The 27083-nt window shown below is 36.2% G+C and overlaps 2 protein-coding genes across 14 annotated transcripts in view; one reads left to right on the top strand and one right to left on the bottom strand.

Annotated features, from left to right (window-relative positions):
* Positions 1 to 157: 157 nt before the first annotated feature.
* Positions 158 to 25026, bottom strand: hlk (hulk). 10 transcript variants are annotated; one of them, XM_069502138.1, is made up of 28 exons: positions 24846 to 25026; positions 17195 to 17377; positions 15255 to 15395; positions 14990 to 15022; positions 13591 to 13773; positions 13225 to 13368; positions 12520 to 12702; positions 12142 to 12273; positions 11743 to 12057; positions 11246 to 11560; positions 10345 to 10659; positions 9658 to 9846; positions 9411 to 9551; positions 9012 to 9332; positions 8743 to 8925; positions 8497 to 8547; positions 7450 to 8286; positions 5633 to 5764; positions 5221 to 5544; positions 4851 to 5039; positions 4059 to 4196; positions 3718 to 3819; positions 3006 to 3320; positions 2779 to 2935; positions 2517 to 2683; positions 2101 to 2427; positions 1840 to 2019; positions 158 to 1752 (listed from the first exon to the last, which is right to left on the bottom strand). In XM_069502138.1, the coding sequence occupies exons 1-28, from the start codon at positions 25000 to 25002 to the stop codon at positions 1565 to 1567; spliced, it is 6042 nt and encodes a 2013-aa protein (XP_069358239.1). In that variant the 5' UTR covers positions 25003 to 25026; the 3' UTR covers positions 158 to 1564. The 10 variants fall into 10 exon arrangements, with proteins under 10 accessions (XP_069358239.1, XP_069358242.1, XP_069358241.1 ...); XM_069502141.1 differs by lacking the exon at positions 24846 to 25026 and adding an exon at positions 24464 to 24600; XM_069502140.1 differs by lacking the exon at positions 3718 to 3819.
* A 1450-nt stretch (positions 25027 to 26476) lies between these two features.
* Positions 26477 to 27083, top strand: part of jar (Myosin heavy chain 95F jaguar) — a 61575-nt gene continuing 60968 nt past the window's right edge. For all 4 annotated transcript variants that reach the window (XR_011237376.1, XM_034974292.2, XM_034974290.2 and 1 more), the window contains exon 1: positions 26477 to 26771. The gene's annotated coding sequence lies outside the window, so the exon portion shown is untranslated. The remainder of the gene's footprint in view (positions 26772 to 27083) is intronic.

Below are 27083 nucleotides of genomic sequence, written 5' to 3'. Positions count from 1 at the left end.
ATATTATAATGTTAATAACGGGTAGATACATAGTACACACTACGATTAGTATTAAGATGATTGTGAATTATCGGTATTTCGACCCAGTTGCATGAGTCGTGGTCGCGACGCGACTGCAGTGCTGCGAGAGATGAAATTTGAATAAAACTCTCAAAAATTATATTTTTACTATTTTTATTTATTTTAAATATTTACATTTTATGTACAATTTTTAACGACTTAACAATCTTAACATACGCAAGCTCAAACGCGCGCTTTACTCTTTGAGCACAACATAATAATATTATTATTTACTTATATTTGTTACAATCGGAAATAGCAGCATGGTGCTGCTTCATTTGAAGAAGGTACTTATATTATACTGATAATAAAATCACATGAAATATAATCATATAAATATAAAATTACGTCATTGATTATTATTTTAGTATTTTATCATTAGAACATCGTATAATTATTATATTTATGTTTTCTTGCCTTGTTATATTATTTACAATGCCTGTCATTAATATTTCATTAAAATTTATCGAAATATATATTAAACTTATGCAAGTGTATTCTTAGATATAAAATGTGAATATAATAGGTAAGTATATAGTACAAATATTAAGTTTGAGCGGGAATGACAAAAAGTAATAGGTGGTTATTATTAATGAAATAAAAGTTATAACTGAAATTAAGGTAAATAAAGGAATAATAAAGGAAGCTGTTGTTTCAAAATATTAAATTTAAAAAAACAGTAACAAACATAAAGAAAATAAACTCATTAGACGGAAAACATTAGCCTTATCTAAGGCTCCGAGTCAAACTTACATGAGAAATTAAAAGGCATATTAAAGTTTAAAACTTCGAAAATTGCAAAGTTAACTATCATGATCAATATCATATCAATACATAACTACTAGGGCAACCTAAAACATTTAAATTTGTCTTTCAAAGTTTCAACAAATAATTATAGACCAATAAAATTGCAAAACCACATGCATTGAATGAAGAATTAAATAAGAATAGTATCGCACACATATAAAAACATTGGCGAGTAGATAATTAATTTATAATAGGTGTACAGTCTTGAGACGCTTCAAAATGCTGTTTAACTTCAGCAGTTATTAGAAGGCAAAAACTAATTAATATTTGAAAGAAAATAATTAATAAACAACAATTCAAACATAGAGATTCATATTCATAATCGATAGACGTATCCTAAATTAAGAACTGTCTTCTGTTCTAAAACCTATCAACATTATATTAGGTTACGTTTGATCCCATTTATTTGTAAATTAACTACTTTTTGGTATTAATCGAAAACTTATCATCATCGACACTAATAACTTTAAAAATAAGTAGGCAAGCGTATGAAACAGCTGATGTACTAACAGTGTCACTTATTGTTCTAAAGCCGATATTTCCTCCTCAGCCTCCCTGTATAGTACATTATTACATCTTAAGATGGAACGTTTAAAAAAACCTTTGAAGACTGAAAGGTAATAAATTCGTGTAAATTTAGCCAAAGGCTATCGTCGCAGTTGACTATCAAAGGTGTTGAAACCTGACAAAATATTTTTCACGCCTGCTTCGGATGCTGTGGTGGCGCAGTGTTCGCTGGTTTAAAGCACTGTAGTAAAAAGGCGGTGTACATAACGAAAGCTATCGATAAAGCTATCAATCCGTACATGAATATATTTAATTCTGGCTGCCTAAATCTGTTCTTCCGTAGCCATTCCAGCACTTCACCCTCTTCCATAATATCACCTGAAAATACAATGGGCCCTTGTAAAGTAAATACCTCATTTGTCATCCAGATCAAGTGTTATTCGTGTATTTATTCCATTTACATACCTCTATATATACTAGGAAACCGTTTCCTAAAATAGACTATAGCTGGTAGTTTTGTGACACCCCATTTGCGAGCGTAACGAGTATCATGCATTTTAACAAATGTTATGTCCAAATTGTCTGTCTCGCTGTCAATGTTCTCTAACTTGTCCATCACAATACGACTCTCGGCTGAATTTTCATCTACAAAAATAGGTTTTAAAATTTAGCTTTATTTTTTTGACTTATGGAAAATAATTACAATATTATTAACAATCAACTTACAGAAATAAACAGCAAGAAATTCGTTTTCATCCAATAATTTGTCCAACATTTTTCTATTGACTTCCTCAATTTCATTTTTGATTTCAAAAACTTCTTGAGAAGTCAACCATTGCAGGACTCTATCCACTTGATGCAAGTCACCGTCATATAACATGGCGTTTCTTTTTCTGAAGTAAACTAAAGAAGGTATGTTTACAATATTGTGCGCTGCCGCAGCTTCTGGACTTGATATTTTGACAAAGTCAATTCCAAACAGATCGACTTCTCCATCTATTTGTTCTAAGGACTCGAGGATATCTTGACATTCGGGACAGTCTTCTTCATCATCTTTTAAATCAAAATTACTAGTTAAGTACTTAATAAGACCACAGCCAAATTGTTAATGAAATTAATATAATTTAAATAAAAAATCTTACAGAATAATACTGCCAGTAAATGTGACTCATATAATAGTCGCTCAAGCATCCGTTCATTTACTGACTCAATCTCGTCGGCTAATTCACGATTATCGTCGTCAATAAGCCATTCAAGAATAGATTCTTCATTCTGCAAATCTCCTTCAAATAAAAGTGGATTTCCATTCCTAAAATATTTAAATTTTATTACTAGTAGGTATCTACTTATTTTAATAAAATTATTTTTAATTTAACTCGTAAAAATAATAATATTATTATATACCTAAAATACACCATTGCCGGAAAAGTTTTTATTGAATATCTTTTTGCGAGTTGAGGATCTTGGATTTTAACCATATGAATACCATAAACGTCACATTCATCGTCAATCTTTTCTAACTCTTCTAGTATATGATCGCAAATATGGCAATTTAACTTATCTGAAACATAAAAATAAGTTAATTAAAACAAAATATTTAAAAAAAATATAAAGTTACTAACACGACTTACAAAAGTATACTGCCAGATATTGAGTTTCTTCAACCATTTTCTCAAGCATAACTCTCGTGATCAGTTCAATACGATCTTCAGTTTTCTGAGTAATTAACCATTGGAGTACTTCTTCTTCTTCAGCTAAGGACCCTTCATAAACGTTGGGTATATTGTTTTCGAAATACACTAGAACTGGAAAATCCGTCACACCATACGATTCAGATATCGAGTAGTCTAGAGTCTTGACGAATTTTATACCATGTCTATCACAATCATCATCAATATTTTCCAGTTCTTCTAAAATTCCTGCACATTGTTCACAATCGAGTGAGTCTGAAAAATAATAGTTTTATTGAAATTAAACTTTTATTTCTTTGCAAAAGGGGATGTGGGAGTGTTGCATTCACAGTTCACGCAAAATCACCGATATAATTTCTTTATCAATGGTGATACTAAGGATTTTTTATATATTGATGTCGTAACATGTTCTACATGAAACTTTAAGGAGACTTTCGATAAATCATGGATACCTATTGCAATAAATGTTCTCGTGTCAATAGTGAACTACAAGTCTAATGTACAAGTCAGAGTGAACGCGTGCTGTAATATCTACTAAAATCAAATACATAGTAATATGATCAGACATGCTCCATGCGACAAAGGGATATGATATCATGTTGGATCGGATCATTCAGACAAAAATAATAAAGTGTCTAAGGGATAGGACTACCGTCTATCTCTTGCCCTTCTTCTTCTTCGTGCTCTTTTAAGATCTTTTTCGTCTTTTTTTGCATTGTTTTTGCATTGCACAGTTCGCATAGTGTTTTATTCCCTAATAAAAGTAAGAGTTATTATATTATTTTGTTATTTCTTGTGATTTAGAACATGTCTTAATTTATTCATTCTTTCGCCTTCCCTTTGTTATCTGCTATTTAAGTTAAAAGTTAATATGTTTAATACTATTATATATATTTTTAATTTAATTAGTTTAAAGATCCTAGTTATACCTGCTTATTTATTTTAGCATCTAATATATCAGTAGGTATTATACTAAAAAAACTTTCAACTTACAGAAATACACCGCTAGAGACGCAGAGTCTTCAATCAAATCTAATAGTTCTTGACCTTCGAGTGCTTCTATTACATCTCCTGCTGGGTTCTTTTGAGTAAGCAGCCAACTGAGCAACTGTTGTCCATCGTAAAGGTCACCTGTTGATAACAATTAAATAAGTATTATAATTTAGTTGTAATCTATACTTACTTATATTAAAGTTTAGGTGTAGGAGGTAATCTCCAAATTATTTAACCGATTTCAAAAATTGACCAGCAAAAAATCAGGCGCAGGACGGACCACCTAACAATAACCAACTCCAGGCTTGTTTCCTAATATTTTTAACAAAAAAAAACAAAATCTATTTTTGGCCTCAACCGGGAATTGGACCCGGGACCTCGTTATTTGTAGTCTCACATGCTACCCAATAAGACGAACGAGGCAGTCATACATATTTATATTTTACTTGCTGATGCCCGCGACTTCGTACGCGTGGATTTAGGTTTTTAAAAATCCTGTGGGAACTTACATTTTCCGGGATATGTCCTTCCCCGGGTTGCAAGCTACCTCTGTACCAAATTTCGTCAAAATCGGTGGAACGGTTGAGCCGTGAAAAGCTAGCAGACAGACAGACAGACATACAGACACACTTTCGCATTTATAATATTAGTATAATATTAGTATGGATAATACATGCATAGTATTATATCTAAGAAAATTGAGACAATTGAGTACAAAGTTATATTAAATTAGTAAAGAAAAGGAGAGATCATATCTGCTTATAATATGACATTAATAAATGCTGACTATACCTGCATATATGACAGGATCTTTGGAGCCTAGTTTGAAGAACAGCACTGCTGGTAACGCAAATACTCCGAAATCCTTAGCCATCTGCCGATCGTCAATCTTTACGAAGTTTATACCAGCTGCATCCGCATCATCGTCTATGTGTTCAATTTCGAGCAATACTTTTGGACACTGTTTGCAGTCATTACTGTCTAAAACAGGGGACATATGAAATACAAATTCGAAAATTTCGCGACAATACTATTATCGATGTAGACCTAGTAGACAAACAATGGCAAACACAATCAACAAAGCACTGTCATGTTATATGAATGTTAATGACTTAGCTACGAATAATTGACTTATTGTACAAATAATACAACTGACACTCACAAAAGAATACAGCCACATAATCCGACGTCTGTCTTATCTTTTGAAACATTTTTCTGTTGACCTTTTCAATGTGGTCAGTAAGTTCCATGTTTTCTGGATTTGTAAGCCAATCTAATATTTCCTCTTCATCATCGATATCGCCATCGTAATTAATGTATTTTGTTTTTCTGAAGTATGTTATACCAGGTGGATTACGATATCCATACTTTTTCGCCATTAAACGATCGCTACATTTTACTATTTTGATGCCATATTCTGCAGCTTCGTCGTCAATTAATTCTACATGTCTGAGAATTCTCGGACTTAAAGGATCCTCTTCTTTATCTGTAATCAAATAAAACCATGTTAATGATACGACACGAGGTATTTACAAGATCTCCAAATTTAACAGCTTTAGAATTAAAATACTTACAAAAAACAACAGCTAAAAATTCCTTTGTCTCAATATATTTGAACAATTCATCTCTATCTATTTCTTCTATACTTTCGTCTTCCTTCTGTCTTACCATCCAATCCAAAACTTCTGTTTCATCCAACAAGTTTCCTAAAATATTTTAATTGAAGTGTTTATTTATATACTGAAAAGCCCTATAAATAATTTCATTAAAGAAACCACATCCATTTTTGTGTATTTTAATAACTCACCAGTTAACATCCAATTTGTTGCATGCGTGGACTACTACTGCATAACCATGCTGACATCATTCAAGTGACAATTCAATAATGATACATATTATGATAAAAAATGTTTTATTAACAAAAATTATATTATTAGGTTCGACTCGACAACTTCAACATTAACAAATAATAAAACATTCATGCGAATTTTCGGCCAAACAATTACAACCTATCAACATAGTTTTGCAACGCCAGAAATCAGACTGATTGCGGACATTAATTATTATCTTTCTAATTTCAACTAAAAATATTAAACTAAAGCGTCCTTTGAATGGATCCAAAGAACGCTTTAAATCCGGCATTGCGTTTGCACTTTTTTTAAATCCAGTAACAGCAAAATATATTCCTCAAATAAACTCGTACAAAATAATGAGATTCCATGAAGACTAGAAAACTACATGAACATGAAATCCTTACAATGATAAGTCTTTCAGATGACGTGACAAAATAGGTAGTATGTAAAATGCCCCGTGTTGTTGTTTCAATTTTCGTTAATTCTAAATATTGGAATTAAGTTACAATCAATATAACGATTTATACATCTGCTTACAACATCACTGACATCCTAATAAGTAGTCTCCACAAGTTCTCACGATATCTAAAGCGCAACAGCTCGATATACATATAAATAATTATGATAAAATATTGGTGCGGACTGCATTCGCATTCCTGAAGTATTTTAAAGATTTTTATTATAAAGCTACCGATGTTTTAATATTAATACAGTCCATTTGCATATATAAATACAACCCTGGTAAGTGCTGGCATGGATCAAGGGACACGAGGTTACTGAAAGCTAGCGATGTTAATGAAACTACAGATCGATGCAGCGTTAACCAGAGTACAATTGAGTTGGAGGAGAAACCGCTTGCCGAGATTCCAATGCAACATTCATGTCCACTTGATGCCACGCGCGCACGCGCCTTTAACAACCAAATTGTATGACATTGTAGTCACTAGTCTAACATTTATTCTTTACCACCACCAAATATTTTCAGAGCCGAATAAACCTTTTTTCCCTTTGCCTGGTTTGTCTGGTTTGGCGAGTGCCTTGTTTTTGCCCTTAGTTGGTTTTTCGGGAGCAACTGGTTTCTCCCTGTCGAGTTTCTTGGCCGGTACCTTGGTGGGCGTCGCCTTTGCTACTTTTGTCGGACTTTGAACTTTAGTGGGACAGCACTGGTATGGTTCGTACGTCATTTTTGGGACGGCCGGTTTCGCCCCCAATCCAATGTAGAAACAGCGATCGCCTGCAGTCAGTAAAAATTTGTTGTTTAAACCCGTAAAATCATTGTACAAATAAAGTTAACTGCGTTAATATTGTGCATGTTTATAATTTTGTTTATCACGTTTTGTAACGCGCTATTAATTAATTCTAAATGTTATGTTAGTATTAATAAGAACGTTTTAAATTGGTAAGCGCTCGCGTATGACTGCAGGCAATAGCTGGTGTGGACCCATGCGGGCGTTTATTCGACCATGCAGATGTGTGGTTGGGGTACATCCGTGCCTCCGTGCAGTGTCTCACTTCGGGGTTCAATGTTACTAATTTACCTGTAAACATGTCTTTTATTCTAGTAAATATACTATCTTCATCACCCTCATCATCGTCGTCCTCATCATCGTCGTCATCATGGCGGCCTTTGCTTACTTTATAGTTAAGTATTTTATGGTACGCCTTTACATGTTTTTTATCTTCAGTTTCATCGTCATCGTTTTCATCGTCATCATCATCATCGTCATCATCATCATCGTCATCATCTTCATCATCGTCATCTTCGTCTTCGTCATCATCGTCATCTTCGTCATCATCGTCATCTTCGTCGTCATCGTCATCTTCGTCTTCGTCAACATCATCATCGTCATCTTCGTCATCATCGTCATCATCATTGTCGTCATCCTCATCTTTATCTCTTTCTAATCTTTTTACATTCCTAGGCAAATTTATTTTAAGCTTACTGTACCGACTTTCCTTTTTTGTAGGATTTCTAAAGAGCGATAACTTATTTTTGATAAAACTTGTAACTATGTCATCATTGTCGTCATCATAGTCGTCATCATCATCGTCTACATCATCGTCATCATCGTCATCATCGTCATCATCAATGTCACTATTGTCATCATTGTCGTCATCGTCATCGTCATCGTCATCGTCGTTGTCATCGTCGTCTTGCACACCACTTCGCTTAGTCTTGCCTTCTTGGCGTTTTTTATTCGCTAATAATCCTGGAAACTTCAAACTTCCGACTCTCTTCCTTTCAGCAGTTTGCAAATTTTGTTTTATCAGTTCTATATTAAGATTACGTCGCAGGAACCCCGATTTTTTATCATCATCTGCATTGGCCTTTGATTTAGTATTAGCTTTATTTTTATGTCGGTGGCTATCTTCACCTGCAGGCATTAGTAACTGTCATGCAAAATGACATAGCTCAAACATCCAGCGTTTAAGGCGTAGGTACATTAAAACATTTTTATTGAAAAAGATGTCAAGAATGATGTCATGCACGAAATATTTTGTAATTCATTATTCTTATGTCAACAAATCCTTAGGTCTTAAACAGATATTACATAACAAATTTAGAAATGGATGTGGATTCTTACTTTTTTGGTCTACAAGCCACTGCAGAACCTTTTTTTCGTTCTTTAAGTCACCTATAAATAGGACAAATGTTTTAACACTATCTTAAATATAATATGAAAATTGTTTTCGAATCTTGATATTTCACAGAACTATTTTTAAAGTAATGCACAGATACAATATAATGTGTGTACCGTTTCTTATAATAATTATATGTATAGTTATAACTTAGGGCGGCTTTAAATGACAATCAAAAGCTAGTGACTCACCATCATACATTATTGGAACGCCGGTTTCATAGTACACCAAGGCTGGGAAACTAAAAATGCCCATATCAGATGCTAGTTTAGCGTCCTTAGATTTGACAAATTGAATACCGTGTTTATCTGTGTCATCGTCAATTGTCTCTAATTCCTCTAGGATTTCTTCACAAGTATCACAGCTTTCACTATCTGCAATTAATTTTAGTCTGTTATTAAGATCATTTTTAAATATAATTATTGTGTTAGTTGTTTTTCTACATTAAATTATTACTCACAGAAAAATACGGCCAAATGCTCGACGTCATCAATAAGGTCTTTCAGCGTTTTTCTGTCAACGTTTTCAATTACATCAGGTTGAGAATCGTGCAGATCTAAAACCCATGTGAGGATAGCCTCTTCATGCATCAAATCACCATCGTAGATCGTCCTAAATTTATGTCGATAGAATGCTAAAGCAGGCAGATCGGGAAGATCATACTCTTTATCGACTCCTTCGTCAGATGTTTTTACAAAATCGATGTCCTTTTCTTCACATTCATCGTCAATATTTTCCAGCTCACTTAATATCTTTTGTGATTTTTTATCATTTTCTTTGTCTATAATAAAAGGTTAAATGAGGAATTCATACAACATTCGTTCATAATAATTACATAGTAAAAGGGAACAATACTTACAGAAGAATACCACAACATGATCATTTTCTTCCAAGATTTTTTCTAGCATTTTGGAATTCACTTCTTCAATTTTACCAGGAATTTCGAGAGTATCTTCATCTGTTAGCCATGCTAAAACCTCATCTTCATCTCCGATGTCACCTATATATATATTATTATAATAATTATCCTTATTTAATTTAACATTCTTAGCTAATCTAACTATGTAATATTCAGATTGATGATGATGATGATGATGATGGTTTACCTTTATAAATTAGAGGTTCCTTATTCCTAAAGAATACAAGAGTAGGGAAAGTTTTAATTCCATATTTCTTGGCTAATGGTAGGTCTTCAGTTGTTACAAAGATAATTCCAGTCTCATCTAGCTCATCGTCAATATTTTCTAATTCCTCTAAAATGTTGTCACATTCTTCACCCTCTTCACATTTGCCACCTGTATCGTTTAAGACTGTTTATAGTAAAACTACGTTACAATCCTCTTAAGCGAACTGAACCAAAATTGAAGAGACTGGACTAGGTTGGTGATGAAACAACCACTGTTTACGTCATAATTATATAAACATTAAAAAATATTTTTGTAACTTAACGGTTGTTTTTATTAAAAAGTAAGAATCAAAAGTACGCGAAAGCATGTAATATGCGGGAAAGCACTACAAGCGGGAGCGCTTTACCAAATTTTCACTTATTTAATGATTTGTTTATATTCATACTATAAAATAAATAAATTAAAATATGTATCTATAACATCATCATCTTTCTTGATACAGGTACGTATTTTCATAGCAAGATTACATAATAATAATTAAGTTTGTATGTCAGCGTTTTATATTTTAGATCACTTCATTGCGTCTCACGCACTGTATTAGGCATATTAACAATCTTACTCAAGTAGACTTTAAAAAATATTAATAAAAATACTGTTTATACATACTGAAATACACTACTACATATTCATGCTCTTCAATGAGATCAACCAGAATTTCATCTGTAACTTCTTCAATGGTTGCGCTGTTTTTCTGTTCGATTAGCCACTCCAGGACTTCGTCTTCGTTCATCAGATCACCTTCGTAGATGGCTGGTATATTTTCTTCGAAATAAATTAATGTGGGTAGGTGGTCAATACCATATTCTTTAGCTTCGGCTTCGTTATCTATTCTTACAATTACAATGCCCTCCTTTTCCAATTCATCGTCAATATTTTCCAGCTCATTCAAAATTCTTATATCCTGCTTGTCTTCCTTATCATCTGTAAAACATTCAACAATTAATGAAATAAGACATGACTGAAAAATAAGAGTTTGAAAAATATCCTCGTATTATCATTGTCAACCGATAGACGTCATCTGTTGGACATAGGTCTCGTCTAGAGACTTCCAAATGCTATGGCCTGAATCCAGCGGCTCCCTGTGATTCGTTTGATATCGTCTGTAGATCCACCTAGAAGTCTTCCGACGCTGTACTTTTCAGTGTGGGTTGCCATTCTAGCACCTTGAGACCCCAACGTCTATCGGTTTTTCGAATTATGTGTCCTGCCCATTCAAGCAATGCCCTCAATTCAATGATCAATGACTTTAACAGAGTTACTCTAAAAATTAACATAATATAAGACGAAAATAATGTTTGATAATGATATCTATTAGTAATTATTAAGAGTTCTGCACTTGAAATTGAAGACGAGTATGTATACCTGGTACACACAATCCAACTAGGTAGATCCAATTTCGAAGGTTAAGAGGTTAGCCGGCGAATCCTTCTTGGCTGGACAGTGTTGAGGAGATCCGTAAAAGAACCAGAGTAGAAAAATATATTTAGTAACAAAAATGTAAACTTACAAAATATTACAGCTAAATATTGAGCAGTGTCGATCAGTTTGTCCATCATCTCATCCGTTACTTCGGGTATTTCACTATGTCGTTTCTGGTGAATTAACCAGCCCAAGAGTTCATCTTCTTTCATCAAATCACCTTCATACATATGAGGGATCCCTTTCTCAAAGAACACCATCGTTGGAATCGTGTCAATGCCATATTCCTTAGCTTCTTTGTCGTCGTCAATCTTAACAAAAGCAATGTCATTTTGATCACATTCGTCATCGATATTTTCTAACTCTGCTAAAATCTTTTGACTTTTCTTCTGATCCTTATCATCTGGAATTAACGCAAAGAACTATATCTCACTTTTGTGTCAGTTCTTTAAATAACAAAGTAAGCTAAATATATAATTGGAAATTATGTCTGTAAACGATATGTAAAATATAAAAATCTGGCACTGTGTCAAATAGTTTGCCTAATGTTAAGGCTACTCGTTATAAATGCGGAAAAACACTTACAGAAGAGGACGGCGACGTACGGCATTTTCTCAATGATCAGGTCCAGCATTTCATCCGTAATGTCTTCAATTTCATCACTCTCGGTCTGATGCTTAAGCCAACTCAAAACTTTTTCCTCTTCTTCCAAGTTTCCTTCGTAATAAGTTGGTATACCCTTTTCAAAGTATAATAAAGTTGGGATTTTTTCAATGCCGTACTCTTTGGCTTCTTCTTCATTGTCAATTTTCACAAACGCAATACCAAGCTGGTCACACTCATCATCAATATTTTCAAGCTCATTTAACACTTTTTGAGATTTTCGATCGTTATTATCATCTAGAAGTATAATTTATATGGCTTAGCAAAAATTCAAGTTCTACAAATTAAGCTACTAATTACAAAAAATTTAATATTACTTACAAAACAATACCGCTACAGTCTTCCCGTCCTTGATAAGACGATCGAGCATCTCATCGGTGACATCTTCGATTTCATCCTTCTCTAGTTGACCAATAAGCCATTCTAAAATCTCATCTTCGTTCTCAAGGTCACCTGTTCATAGAAAAACTTTTGAGTAAATACCTAGCTATCCGTTATATACTACGAATAACAGATGATGAAAGGAAAAAAGGGAGAAAGTGACTGACATTATAGAGAGTAGTTTAAACAGCTCTAGTTAGTACAACCTCACTAAGAGATTTTAAGAAAATTTAACGGGATTTTCAATCTATACGGCGAAAGGCGCGGAAAAATGGTAGTTAGAGAATCATTTGTCTTAAGAGTCAAATGAAAGCTTACCGTCGTAAACATTGGGGATTTGCTTCTCGAAGTAGACTATTGAAGGAACATCATCAATACCAAATTCTCTAGCGGATTTCTTATCGTCAATTTTGACAAACTGTATTCCGTGTCGATCACAGTCATCATCTATTTTCTCTAGCTCTCCGAGAACCGTCATCGATTCTTCATCGCCATGGTCATCTGTAAGGATAGTGAATTTAAAGTCTATGTCTAGATCGACCAGTGGCTTTTACGTAACCCAGCTGGCTTTGAAGAGCTGGGAATTCATCATGCCTTCGAGCGAGATGATTCGTAATGTTAATCGACTCTGTGTGCGTACACATTGGTGATAGAATTCTCTTAGATTTATCGGCATCGGTACCCGAAATATTTTAAAGACATGTTTACAACTCACGTTATAACGCCTAAAATTTGACTTCTCATGCGCTATTATAACTTTTTGAGTCAAATTTCATTCAAAAGTACGATTTTTTCTCGAAAATTCTGCTAATGCCATTCATAATTAGCATTATTGAACGTGTTGTGCAAAAAGCATAAAAGCATTTGACTTATTATACCTATATCACATCACTGGCAAAAAGAATAATCTGTAAAATAACTTGAATAAAAGTAATGAGGGTTTCTTAATTTTACTCGTACATTTATAGATTCGTTTAGTGCCATTAAATCTTGTGAAAAAAATTAAAACTGAAGGATACTTACAAAATAATACAACAAGGTTGTCGACATTGCCTATGAGGGTGTTGAGGGTTTTGGCAGTTACGTCCTCGATCACGTCTTCTTCGTCCCCAGTCGACTTGTTCGCAATGAGCCATTCCAGAACGTCTTCCTCCCTACTAAGTTCACCTAAAATTTATATTTTATTACGTTGTTACTAACTACCATCTACAAAATAATCAAGCCTTATCTTGAAAAAGAATGATTTCTCTCAACTATAATATCAATTTTAAAACAATAATCATGTTAACCCCTTTTGCATGTTCAATAAAAAATTAAAATTTTAGAAGAGTTTCGCGTAAAAGCAAGCTTTAATTTCGTAATACAAACGTCAGCGCAAAAATGACTCACCTTCATAGATAATAGGTATTTGATGCCTGTAGTACACCAATCTTGGAAGATCTCCAAGACTGTACTCTTCGGCTAATTCCTCATCATGGATTTTCACAAAACCTATCCCGAGTTGGTCTGCTTCGTCGTCGATGTTTTCCAGCTCTTGTAAAGCTTTCGCGCATTTCTTGCACTCGGGTTTGTCTGAAACATTTCAGTGCCTAATTTCAAATGGATGCCTCGCGAGATTGCAAATTTGTTCCTAATGAAGTTCATGCCTCGTACAGGATTCGAAGCAGTGCAGTTAAGCGCTTGCTCGGGTAGTTGTGTGTTAAAAGAAATTAATTGTAGTAGTATGTATTATTAAGTGTGCAAGTTTCGCAAGCGTTTTGTGTCGTGCATTGGTGATGCCGGACCCTGGTGGTGCTGGTGTAGGACTATCGCGGTTCGTCACAATATACCCTTTATATTATGTAGGTCTCTAAGGGGAACTCGGTGTACCTCGGTGTACTATAATGAATGCAATTCTAAGTGTTTCTAATCAGGGACTTCCCTAAAAAACAATAAAACTTAGTTCATCTAGGGGTCACTAAAATCAGACGTCACTATAAGTCCTATTCAGCGAGATTTCTAGGTTAGTTTCAAACTTCGTGTTGGTTGTTTTGAGACATTCACTGTGTATTTTTATAATTTTAAAGCATACTTCTCGTTTTGGCCATTATTTAGGTCAAGGTCATTGTACTGATCTTTAAATATTGCTGCTTAGCCAAATCTTACTAAGGTCGATTTTTAATAGTTTGTGGACGTTAGACAGTAGAATATAACCGATGTCTTGTTCGTGACACGTCGGTCCGTCAATCCGAGCTTGCTGGCAAGACTAAAATAGTATTGCCGAAATAGCTCAACGTACGATCCGATAATGCAAACGTGATTTTGATTCTAGCCTTCCGTCACACTAGATTGATCTGTTTTATTATATTCTACCGTACAACTCCACTGAATATTGATAGTAGGTCTAAGGTGAAATAATCATACATATTTTTAAACAAAATATTAACTAAGAATCTATATCGTTGAATGATACGTTCATTTCATATGAATATACTTAGTTGTAAGACTGAATTGGTGTGATCAAATTGTTATAATAATAATACTTAGTATTGTTTATCAAGTGATTCATGGTATAATGATATGTTGTATCAGAGCCAAATATCTAATTGGCCGAAACATGAACGAATGCCCATTTAAACCAGACGAGACGCCAATCTAATTTCCAATAACTCTCCGAAATCGCCCACCGCAGCCGCATCGAAAGCGGAAAGCACGTCGGAATTTGATATTACGCTATTCTAAGAAGCTAGAAATAACAGCCACAACGACATAAATATAAAACATACCACCTGCTGAAAATCTTACTTACTGTTCATCGGGCCGCAATTTTTGTGATCGGGACCTACGTGAAAAACACTGTCAAACACACATCACAATGTACTCCTTTACAAACTGTTCATTACTATTCTATTCAGAGTAAGCGACAGAGAAATACAAAATGTCTACTCGATAGATCTACTACGTTGGTAGAATTTAAAATACTTTTGTTAGTCAAGAGAAATGGCTGAAGTTTTACCACATTAGCTTATTAAGTCTTTTAACAAACCACAATAGAAAAAGGCTCGTATACGTACAGAAGAGAACGGCCACATATTCCGTGTCCTCGATGATCTTGCCGAGGATCTTCTGGTTTACTTCCTCTATCCGGTCAGGAAGGTCCATTGCTTCTAAGCTCGTCAGGAAATCCAGTACGCTCTCCTCGTCCATGAGATCTCCTATAACAATCAAACGGAAAATTTTTGTGAACATACTTTTGAAAGGTGCTTTTTCTGTGACATTTTGTAGATATCTACTTATCCTTTTTATCTGAATCCTTCTGATAAATTCAATTCAATTTACATAAAACAACCTGGTCTTTCAAGCACTACAACCACAAATGAAATTAATAGTTCTGTTGTTTATATCTGTGATGCTGGCCAAATATTCTAAGTACTTAATCAAAATATCTATAGGTAGGTCTACTAATATTATAAATGCGAAAGTATATCTGTCCGTCTGTTAACTTTTTACGATATTTCATACAGCAATAGCTTGCATCCCGGGGACAGACAGACTGAAGATTTTTTTATTTTGTTTACTTGCAATAATAATAATAAAAAGTTCATTATCTGCAAGTCTTCGGATTAAAATCTAAAGAAATAATAATTAAAGCTTTTTAATTAAATATTTTTTTACAGGGCAGTGGTAGATTCTTAAGACGATATCCCAGAAGATGCCCATTAGTTCACTCTGCCCATACCCCGTAGACAAAGTCCATTTTCTTTTGCGTTAACTTAAATGATAAGATCAAATTTTATGGCATATTTGGGGTTGGGGAAATTCTTTTGGAAATACAAATACTTACTTACAAATTTTTTACATAAAAATAGCAAGCAAACAAGCAGGTGGATCGCCTGATGTTAAGTGATTACCGACGCCCATGAATATTTTGCAGCACCAGAGGAACCAATGCGTTCCCGGCAACCCCATGTTGAAATCTAGTGGAAACACCGCCGAAGGGAGTTGGTGTCAGAATTTACCATGGGCGTGAAAAAAGATTTGGCACAACGGAAGTGCACCACCAAGGTGGTGAGGGTGAAATTGCTTCGCGGTGGTGTGCGGTACGGTTGTAGAAAAAGGTGGGTGGAATGAAGTTAAACTACTCCTACGAACACTTCCCGTTATAAAAGCGACGAAACACGCAAAGGGAGTTAACGTCTCTACGGTGCTCCTGACTTTACAACGACCTGAGTCTGACCCCCAATTGTGTAAGAAAAACGTATTTATCTGTAAAAAAATGTAAACAGCGAATCAACCAATCAAAGGGCAGAGTTTGTTGTACGATTACGATAACGATGAATACCTACGTTTTTCTTACACAATCGGGGGCAGGTTAGTTTAGGATTTAAATTAACAAGTGATATCTAACAGCACGCATTACATTGAGCATCTCATCAGCTTCTGGTATTTAAAATGTAAGTTAGTTAATTAATTCTGACCAGCTGCCAAAAAGATCAGCCTCGCAGACATTTCTATTTGTTCCTCAGCTGCATCGTCAATGTCAGTCGTTATGGTTTGTTTACATATATATTTATGTTCGCGTTACTAGCTAACCGCACTTTATTTATAATGCACTATGTAGATACAGAAGACGATCGGTCTATTATTAATTTATTTTCAACCGCTACGCTGATGCCTTTTTTATTTATTGTAGAGAAAAGAGCAGATAAGGTTGGACCTTATTATTTGCAGAAAATTTTCACATTTTTTACTGCTTGCTGTAATCTGACATGACCGGAAAGAGAAATAGCATAATATTCAGAAAACTTTCAACTTTCACTGCCCATCTGATCAACCGATTTTGACGAAATTTGGTACGGAGATAGCTTGCATCCCGGGGAAGGATATACCTATGCTACTTTTTATCCCAGGAAATCAAAGAGTTCCCACGGGATTTCTAAAAACTTAAACCCACGCGGACGAAGTCTTAAGCTAATTTAAGCTAGTTTCTTTTTAAAAAAGGAAGTATAAATACCTTCGTAAATGATCGGTTCGTTCTCACGGAAATACGTGAGTGCAGGGAACTTCGTGATGCCATACTGCTTGGCGAGCCTCTTGTCGTTGATCTTCACGAAGTCCACGCCAAACGTGTCCGTGTCGTCATCTATCTTCTCTAGCTCTTCTAGTACTTTGTCACACGTCACACAACTCCTTGCATCTGAGAACGACAAAGATCCCTGTTAGAGAGAGAGCCAGCGCGTGCCAGACCTTCCTTATTTTATAAAAGCTGAAAGTTAGTCTGAGTATTGTCCCCAACACTGGGAGGAACGTTTGTTTGGATGTTTGTTTGGGTCATGGTGGCTTTGGGAGATAACAGATAATAAAGGTGTAAAAAATTCTTACGTCAAAGTATAAAGTCATTTTTTTTTATGTTTTATTCGGAGTAAGTAGTATTAGAAATCACGTCATGCATTGCCAGACACTTTATCGTGGGAACCCCCGCCAGACACCCTTAAACGTTAATAATGTATTAAACTTTATGTGTCTGGCCGGGGGTTGCCACCACTTTATACACAGACAGACATGTAGATAGCCTATTATGACGTAGGCATCCGCTAAGGCGGAAAATTTAACCCCTAAGGGGGTGAAATAGGGGTTTGAAATTTGTGTAGTCCACGCTGACGAAGTCGCGAGCATAAAAGCTAGTAGGAATGATAATAAATGGGTGATGAGTAAAATGACAATCCATCGCTATTCTGTACATTGAAGATATTTTGAAAATTTTTTTTCGAGGGCACTCTATAATCGATACTGAACCCAAAACTGTAATTTTTTTCATTTTTGTCTGTCTGTCTGTCTGTCTGTCTGTCTGTCTGTATCACGGCCGCGCATCACGCTGAAACTACTGAATGGATTCCAATGAAACTTGGTACGATTTGAGGTCATACTATGAGGAAGAATATAGGATACTTTTTATCCCGAAATTCAGCATGGTTCCCGTAGGAGAGGGGACGAAAGTTAAAATGTATACTGAGTTGTAATTCATTAACGCGTAGTCCGATTTCATTCATTCTTTTTTGTTAGAAAGGGGATATTTTAAAGATTGTTCCGTAAATATTTCAAGGTCATCGGTTTTTAACCGACTGTCAAAAAGGAGGTGGTTCTTTTTCTACATCGATTTTTTTGAGGTTTCTGGCCCGATTTGCAAATTTTTTTTTAAATCAACAAAAAAAGTTTACGTCGTGGTCACATAAAAAATTCTGGATTCAACTCCTTAATCCTGATGCTGCAGGGTTACTGCCCGCCTGGGTTATCAAGATTCAGGAAGTGTTCATAGTGAATTCATATTGTAGGTACCAAGCAACGACTTTATTCTCAGACTTCAAGTCTCAACTCCTCAACCCTGATGATGTAGGGTACAGCACTCCTAAACTATAATGTTTCAGGAACTGCGGATGATGCAAAATTATTTTAGGTACCAAGCATAGGCTACATCACTGAACTTCGGATCCTAACTCCTCAATCCTAATGCTGCAAAGTACTGAAGTCCTAAATCGTGGGGATTTTAGAATTTCTGATAGTGAATTGATATTTTAAAAAAAATTAAAAAATTTGAATCGACTGTTAGGCGAAACGAAGTTCGCAGGGTCAGCTAGTATCAAATATGTAAGTACTTATATTAAAACTAGATGATGCCTGCGACTTCGTCCGCGTAGATTTAGGTTTTAGATTAAGGATCCCGTGGGAACTCTTTGATTTTCTGGGATAAAAAGTAGCCTATGTCCTTCCCCGGGATGTAAGCTATCTCTGTACCACATTTCATTAAAATCGGTTAAGCGGATGAGCTGTGAAAAGCTAGCAGACAAACAGACAGACACACTTTCGCATTTATATAGTATGGATGAAGCTAAGTTTGAGGATTGTGTTGTTTACCGTTGTAGTTTTTAACGTAACAACCCCCATTAAGGAAGCATTTTCAGAAATTTCACTCGGATGAAGTATACCAGCTAGTAATTAAAACATAATTTAGGAACTGAAACAGTTGGGTAGGTAGGAGGACCTAAGTCCCCACAGACTTTCAATTTTGTTTGGTCCTCATATGAAGTTCGCGATCAAAATAGTTTAGAACTAATAATAACAGTTATAAGTATAGGTGTTACAGCAGAAGCACTAACCGGGAATTATTAAAGGATTGTGCAAAGATTGGCCCAGTTAACTCCGATTCAAATATTTTCGGACCGATTCATAACACTCAACAGAGAAGTGGAAACTGGAAACTACGTCACAAGTCTCACAACACAGCAACGTGAACCGAAACATTCGACATCGTAACAATCATATTAAAATAGCTACTCATCATCGATATAGTTGACAAGATATAGTCAAGCGAACAACATTTTTCACGGGTTTGGAACCAAATAAATCAGTGCCACCTCTTATACTAATGAACGACCCGTTTGAAATCCTGACGTCACTGAGGTTCCATTGGTGCTAGAACACCACTGAGTCCCTAGTCGGTGCCATTTTGTTTGTTCAATAGCCCTGTCCATACGAAGTAATATATAAGTCAATGCTACTCACTGTGCTTGTGTTCAGCCTATATTCAATGTACTCTGTGGTGTTCAGTAATCTTAAGTCATTAAGGCATAGTCACCTAAAGCAAAATTCATTTTAGAGCGAGACCAATAATTTAATCTATTGTTAGATAGATAAAAATTATTAAAGAGTCGACAAAGAAATTAGTTGAGCACGAAGCATGAATAAGGATTACATATACCTACCTATATACCTACCTACGGTTCAAGATTATAACTACCTACTTAGGTCAGGTAATACAACTTGGGAGATTAGAAACAACTTCGACAAGGAAGCTGACAGAGTGACAGAATAATAGGTAGGTACAGCTAGGCTGGGCAGTATTTGGAAATTTTTGTCAAGTCTTGACAACGTCAAGACGTCAAATGTCTTTTCAATTCGTCGTTACCCCAAAGCTTAAAGATGAAAGTCTTTATTTAATGAGTGTGTCCTATGTGTGATGACATATGGCGCTGAAATGTGAACACTGACAGTTGTCCTTGTCCACAAGTTCAAAGTCGCTCAGCGTTCTATGGAGCGGGCTATGTTGGGTGTCTCTTTAAGGGACTAAAGCCGTAACGAGGAAATCCGTAGGAGAACCAAAGTGAGCAACATAGCTCAGTGAATTAGCCACCTGCAGTGGCAGTGGGCAGACCATGTCTGTCGCAGAACCGATGGCCGCTCGGGCAGACGTGTTCTGGAGTGGAGACCGCGTACCAACGCGCAATGTGGGATGAGTGACGACCTCCAACTCACAGGACTGGCAACCTTAAGAAGGTACCTAGTGGGACGGTCCGAAGGACCATGTGGTGACGCGCTCTTGGAAAGGCTTATATCCAGCTGTGAACACAAACAGGCTAATTGACTGATTGATTGATAGGTTGATCTAATGCATAAGAATAAGAATAAGATATACAATTGAGGATTTTTCAAATGACTTTCAAAGCCAGGAATGGACGATTTGCAAACATCGACATTGTGGCAGTTTAAGGGGACAATTTGGCTGTTAGTTAAAAAGAACCGCTAATCTTTATGTGGCCGTCGTTCTTGTCAACCGATAAACGTTGTGGGGACTTTACACGTCATGGTATTAATCATCATCGTCATAATCGACCCATCGCTGCCGCGCCGGCTCACTATAGAGCACGATTCTCCTCTCACGGGTTTTTAAGCATTGTAGCGCCATAGTCTACCTCTACACGCACGCTGGCTAAGTGCGGATTGACAGACTTCACACACCTTTGAGAACGTTATGAAGAACTCTAAGGCAAAGTTTCCTCACGATGTTTTCCTTCACCAAAGCATTGATATTTAATTGTTTTAAACGCACATAGGTGCGTGCTAGGGAGCTAAGATTAAAAACCTTGCACTGATAAGTTGGCAGATTCCCCATTACGTGGACTTCTCTAGAGATGCTCAAAAATTTAATTCTGTCTTAAAAGTGTGTACTAACACACTTTTAAGACAGAAGATAGGCAAAGAGCTTAAAGACTATTAGTACATAAGTATTATAAGTACTATTTACTTACCTATCTAAATTTAAAATAGATTGTAGATTTAGTTTTACTGGGTTTATATTTGCATTTTTAAAGTAAACTTTCTACTTAGTTTTAGTATTTTAGACGAACAGATGGGTCTGTTCTGTGATGCTGCTCAGAAATTTAGTACAAAATTTTATTTGAGACTGGATACCCACGTCCCACACCGAATAGTGTGATGCTTTCCAGGGCCATTTCAGATTAGAAGACTACTTGCTATAAACTGCTTTAATATGTATTTATTCTTACAAGATTTACTATAGCATAGGTAGGTAGATACAGTTACAACTCATGAATGCAGTCGATCATTTAATCAAGTGCAATATTTACAGATCGATAATTAATCAATCAATCATTTCTTTGCATAGTAAAACTTTACAAGTGTGTGCACTATGAGTTATGACCACAGTTCATAGTTCACTCTGCTAACTATGACGTTGATTGATAGATAAATCAATTAGAGTAAGTATATTATTGTTAAACCAGCTGATGCCCGCGATCTAAACAAACGTTCCTCCCAGTGTTGGGGACAATACTCAGAGAAACTTTTAGCTTTTATAAAATAACAAAGGTCTGGCACGCGCTGGCTCTTAGTCCATACTGTTTCATTTTCTAAATTATCTGTATATTTAATAGGTAACTACTAGCTGGTAGGTACTTCGTCTGAGTTAAATTTCTGAAAATACTTCCTTAATGGGGGTTGTTACGTAAAAAACTACAACGGTAAACAACTTAATCCTCAAACATAGCTTCATTTTTAGGGACCCTATTATTAAGACTGCGCTGTCCGTCCTTCTTTCTGTCACCAGGCTGTATCTCATGAACCGTGATAGTAAGACAATTTTTTTCAGAGATGAGGAATTTTTGTTGCAGCACAGCAAATACTAAAAAACAATAAAATAAATATTTAAGGGGCTCATCAAATACAACAAACGTGATTTTTTGCCGTTTTTGTAGATAATGGTACGGAGCCCATCGTGCGTGAGTCCGCTCGCACTTGGCCGGTTTTTATTTAAGTTCTTATACATATTTAAATAGTTATGTTGTCCTCGTAAAGGTTTCCATTTTAATATTATATTAATGTTTCACCATAAACTTTTATCGAGAAGTTAATTTAATTTAAAACAACTTTATTGTTACTAAAATTACAGAGAGTAATGTAAGTTAATGTTTATTTTACAGAAAAAATAAAATATTATAACTAACTTAATAATATCATAGTTTTTTGATAATAACAATAAACTTCTACAAACAAAGTTAGTTTTGCGGTTCGTAAACAAAAGTGATTCTTGTCGTTTTACTTCTTCTGTAGTACGGAACCCTCGGTACGCGAGTCCGACTCGCACTTGGCCGGGTATCCTTGTAAGTATGTGGTAGTTTTCAGAACTACCACAGGCCCACAAATTATGATCTTGGAACAATTTACTAGATACTGTACCTACGTCTGTGATTAGTTGATTACGGAAGGTACAGTAAGGTTTCCTCACGATGTTTTCTTTCACCGTTAAAGCAAGTGATATTTAATTACTTAAAACGCACATAACTCCGAAAAGTTAGAGGTATCCGGCCCGGGATCGAACCCCCGACCTCCGATTAGAAAGAGACGTCCTGAACACTAGGCTATCCAGCTTACATATATTACGCGGCCGAAAGTAATGTACATTGTACATCGGCCTTTAGAATGACATTTCGGCTTTGTAGAGCGTTGTCTCTGTCACTCATACTTATATGACGTTTTGTCGGTCTCAACGACAGAGACAGTGCTCTACAAATTTGCTATCTTACCTTTACCTTTAGAAGGTAAAGGTCGATGTACCTACATTACTTTTGGCCGCGTACTGTACTCATTTGTGCGTCAAGTAGGTACCTACCTAAGTGAATATTTTGATTTTCTGCTATTTCCTATTTGCCTATTGTCATTATGGTTTTAAGTAGGGACGTGGTGTTTTTTTCCTATTTTCGAATGTGTTAGTATTCCCACTCAAAGATGAGCGGACCTTGTTCTTTTATTTATCGTTGTAATTTCTATTAATCCGGGAAATAAGTAGATTGATAACGTGCGATGATTTTGGAAGCACTCCAACCGAGACGTTTGAACGAACACATTTATGTAATTATGTATTTTCTCAACATTCTCAAGCACATTATCTTCTAGGCAACAGACACTATTTGTGACGACAAAACGTTAAGGAAAATAATTAAGTATCTTGATGATTGTCGATAAATTCTAATCCCATAATGTTTCAATAAGTATTATCATTGTTAATTTTAACTTGCAAGCAGCTTAGAGACTTAACCATGTTGTACCCACAGATAACGGAATCTAGTCCGTGGTTGTACCTAACCTACGTTGTACCTACGTAGTTAGCACGTTTAGATTGAAATGATTTAAAAAAAAAACGATTTTATTACCAGCATAATTAATTCATCAATCAAAAACACCTAAGTATTACAATTTGAAGAGATATAAGTAAGTAGTAAGTATTGAATCGTTTTGTGACTCATAAAATAAATCTCTAGTGCCAATAAATTTAGCTAAGATCAAATGTTTTATCTCACAAAACGATCGTTAAATTGGTAAGAGCAGCTTTAAAACTTTAGCAGCAAAAAGTGATTGGAGTAAATAATTAAAAACTTAGACGTACTTTGGTCTCAAACCAAAAATATTCTTTAATCAAAATAAATAAGCTTTTACGAAATCTCGTGCATTGCGTCATTGGGGATCTATTTTAAAAATGCTTAGTAATTATATTTTGATTGAAGTTGATAATTTTAAATAGGCAGTTGTACTCTTATGAAACGATAGCTGCAGTTATGAAGTTATGATCGATGTTTGTTTATGTTTGTGTTGATGTCGGTAACCTCGACCACTATGCTCGAGTGCAAGACATAGGATGCGTTTCCTGTCGTAGACTTTAGTAGACTGACCGTTTGCCTGCCTCCTCGCCGGAACGCGCCGTAGCTCATCGAGCTCGGCCAAGTGACAACCTAGCGTTCCGGCCGAGTTTCGACATTGATGTATAGCACATTTGGCGTCTAGACCGATCGCAACATCCTTAGAATGATCGAACGATGCATATGATTCATCATTCATCTGCTTTCGAAACATTCAAATAATTAGGTATCTAATAGCCGATCGGAGGGTCATCGCGAGCTGACATTCGTCGCCTGCCAACAGTGCCAACACTCACCGACCGCGATTTTGCGATGTTCTAGAAATCGAGAGTGCAGGGGTCACAAATACAATCGAATCGGTGAGCGAAAATAATCGGGAATGCCAATATCACGCAACGGGTTCTATTTCAGCTAAATTTGCGCCACACACTGGTATAGTTTTAGACTTTCAGCCGAGCGGGAGCGTAGGCGCCCGGCGACCTTGGGGAGACGGGACCGCGAGGAGCGAGTGTCGGCGCCATTTTAGGCGGCGCTACGGCCGCCGCGGTCGGCTCGGGTTTTATTGTCTCCGCGGTTGCATAACCTGGGGCGAGCCGCTAAAATATCGCGAGTGTGTCCACCCCGGCGAGTCCGCGCGCTCGGCGCTGGCGCGCGGCCAGGCGGCGCACGCGCACTTACACCAGAACACGGCCACGTAGTCCTTCTCGTCCAGCACCCGCTCCAGCTGCTTGGCGGTGACCTCCTCGATCTGCGGCTCGGCGCGCGGGGGCGGCGCCTTGCGCGCGGCGGCGACGACGACGAGCAGGGCCGCGAGGGCCGGCACCCAGCGAGCCATGGCAAAGGCGCGCGCGAACTGACGCCGGCCGCCGCCCTGCGCGCCGCGCGCCGCCCGCCCTGCGCGCGCGCATGCGCTGCCGACGCCGCCCGGACGCACGCGAGCTTTTGTTTACAACCATATAAACTACCTACATATCATATTAGCATTACATCGACTTTGGGGTAGGTTAGGAATTAGGTTTTCCATTCATCTACGAAGTTCTCGCACTTAGTAGGTAGCTAACTTACTTAGTAGGTAGCTAACTTACTTAGTAGGTAGTAACCTACTTATAATCTTCCATTTCAACCTCTGGATTTCAAGTCCAAAGAACCTGTTCAACTTCCTACCTTTGGAGCGCAAAGGAAACTTAGAAATAGGTACCTCATCGTCTACGGTCCAACACATCCCTCAACATCTTGCCAGTAAGGATTAAAATGAACCGGTTCTAAAATATGGGTCTGACAAAAACCCCGTGGGAGCTCTCCAGGTCTTTAACTAGGTAGGTATACCCAATACCCATGCAAATCACGTCAATCCGTTGCTCCGTGATTGAAGGACAAACCAACAAACAAACACACTTTCGCATTTATAATATGGGTACTGATAATATAAGTAGGTACTGAGGACTGAGACTGAGACACTTTATACTTTATAGGTACATTAATTCATTTTCAAGGAGCCAACGACTTATTGTTTGACACGTTTACAATGTTACCCGTTACGACTGTAAAGTTGTCCTTTCCTTTTGAAATTGATTTCAGAACGAAACCCAAAGAACAAGCTGTCAGTTGAAATGTCACGTGTCAAGATGATGTCAGTGTCAACGTCAAACAACTTAAGCTTTTATTGCTAGTGCTGTCCCATACACTTGTAAAATGTATCGATAAATAAATAAAATATTATTACACTTAAGATTAATTCCTTTTCAAGAATGGAATAGTATCGTAGTACAATTATTCAATGCAATCTATCAGGGATGGAACCTGCGTCGATACGTTGGTTACCGTTTACCGTTCCCATTCATCAAATCTTATTATTTACAAAAAATAAGCAAAATATTGAAATCGAAAATGTATCACTTCCGTGTTCAGTTGCGGCACAGATTCAAATGACTTGTATTTGTTTGTTTTTTAGAAACGGGACATGTTAGGTGTTATTATGTTAGAAATAATATTATACTTTGGTATGAACAGAAGCTGTTTAAATAAAAATAAACTCTATAACTGAAAAAATCCAGTTTATAGGTAATCGTCTGGACTGGCCAACTCGTAGTCGGGTCCGCACCTGTGAGGAATTTTTTCGTTTAAAAACAGGCTGACCCGTAAATGGGTCACTGCCGCTTGAAGGGTTAAAACTAGTGATAATAATTTTATTTTAGAGAACGCAAATTCATTTTAACTAAATTTTATCGATATTATAACAACACATCACTAACAATAGTGGTATCCAATCAGAGAGTAGTAAGAAATGAAATGTCAAAGAGTGAGGGCATGGCAGGGGGGGGTTGGCATTGTGAATGTAAAACTAAAATTGTAGAGGCTTGCGGAACTCGGAAGATTTCTGAACGTTTGTTTGAGAATGTTTCGAATTTGTTTCGAATTTTGATTTTTGATTGTCTGTCAATAAATATTTCGCCGCGCGGTCTACGTTGGCAAAGTATAAAACTTTTATATACTTTAGTCTCGTGAAAGTGAGGTGTTGTGAATTAATAAAATGGATATTTTTAATTAGTTACACCTTTGATTGTGTATAGTGATTATATCGCGTTGAAATACATAGCAAAAGAGGTGAGTTCATAAGTTTTAAAACTTTAGTTTGGGACAGTTTCATTCTTCTTGGAAACAATAGCTGTATCATTTCTTATCATTTTATCTATTGCATATCTGTCGAGAATGTCTAATTAGGCGTTAAAAGAGATTAGGTATATTTTATAACATACATAGTTCGTGAAGTATGCGAACTACCGTATTTAAATAAATGCAATAGTTTTGAGCTAATCTAATAAAAGTTACCTACCTGCGAAAAAAAGGTTGCAATATACAACGTTCAAGTTTTTCGTTCGAAAACAGACGTTGGCATTAGATAAATGGACAAAAAAG

This window comes from Maniola hyperantus, chromosome 12 (assembly GCF_902806685.2).
Source record: "Maniola hyperantus chromosome 12, iAphHyp1.2, whole genome shotgun sequence".
In the NCBI taxonomy this organism is placed as follows: Eukaryota; Metazoa; Arthropoda; class Insecta; order Lepidoptera; family Nymphalidae; genus Maniola; species Maniola hyperantus.
This window is presented reverse-complemented; position numbering and strand designations above follow the sequence as displayed.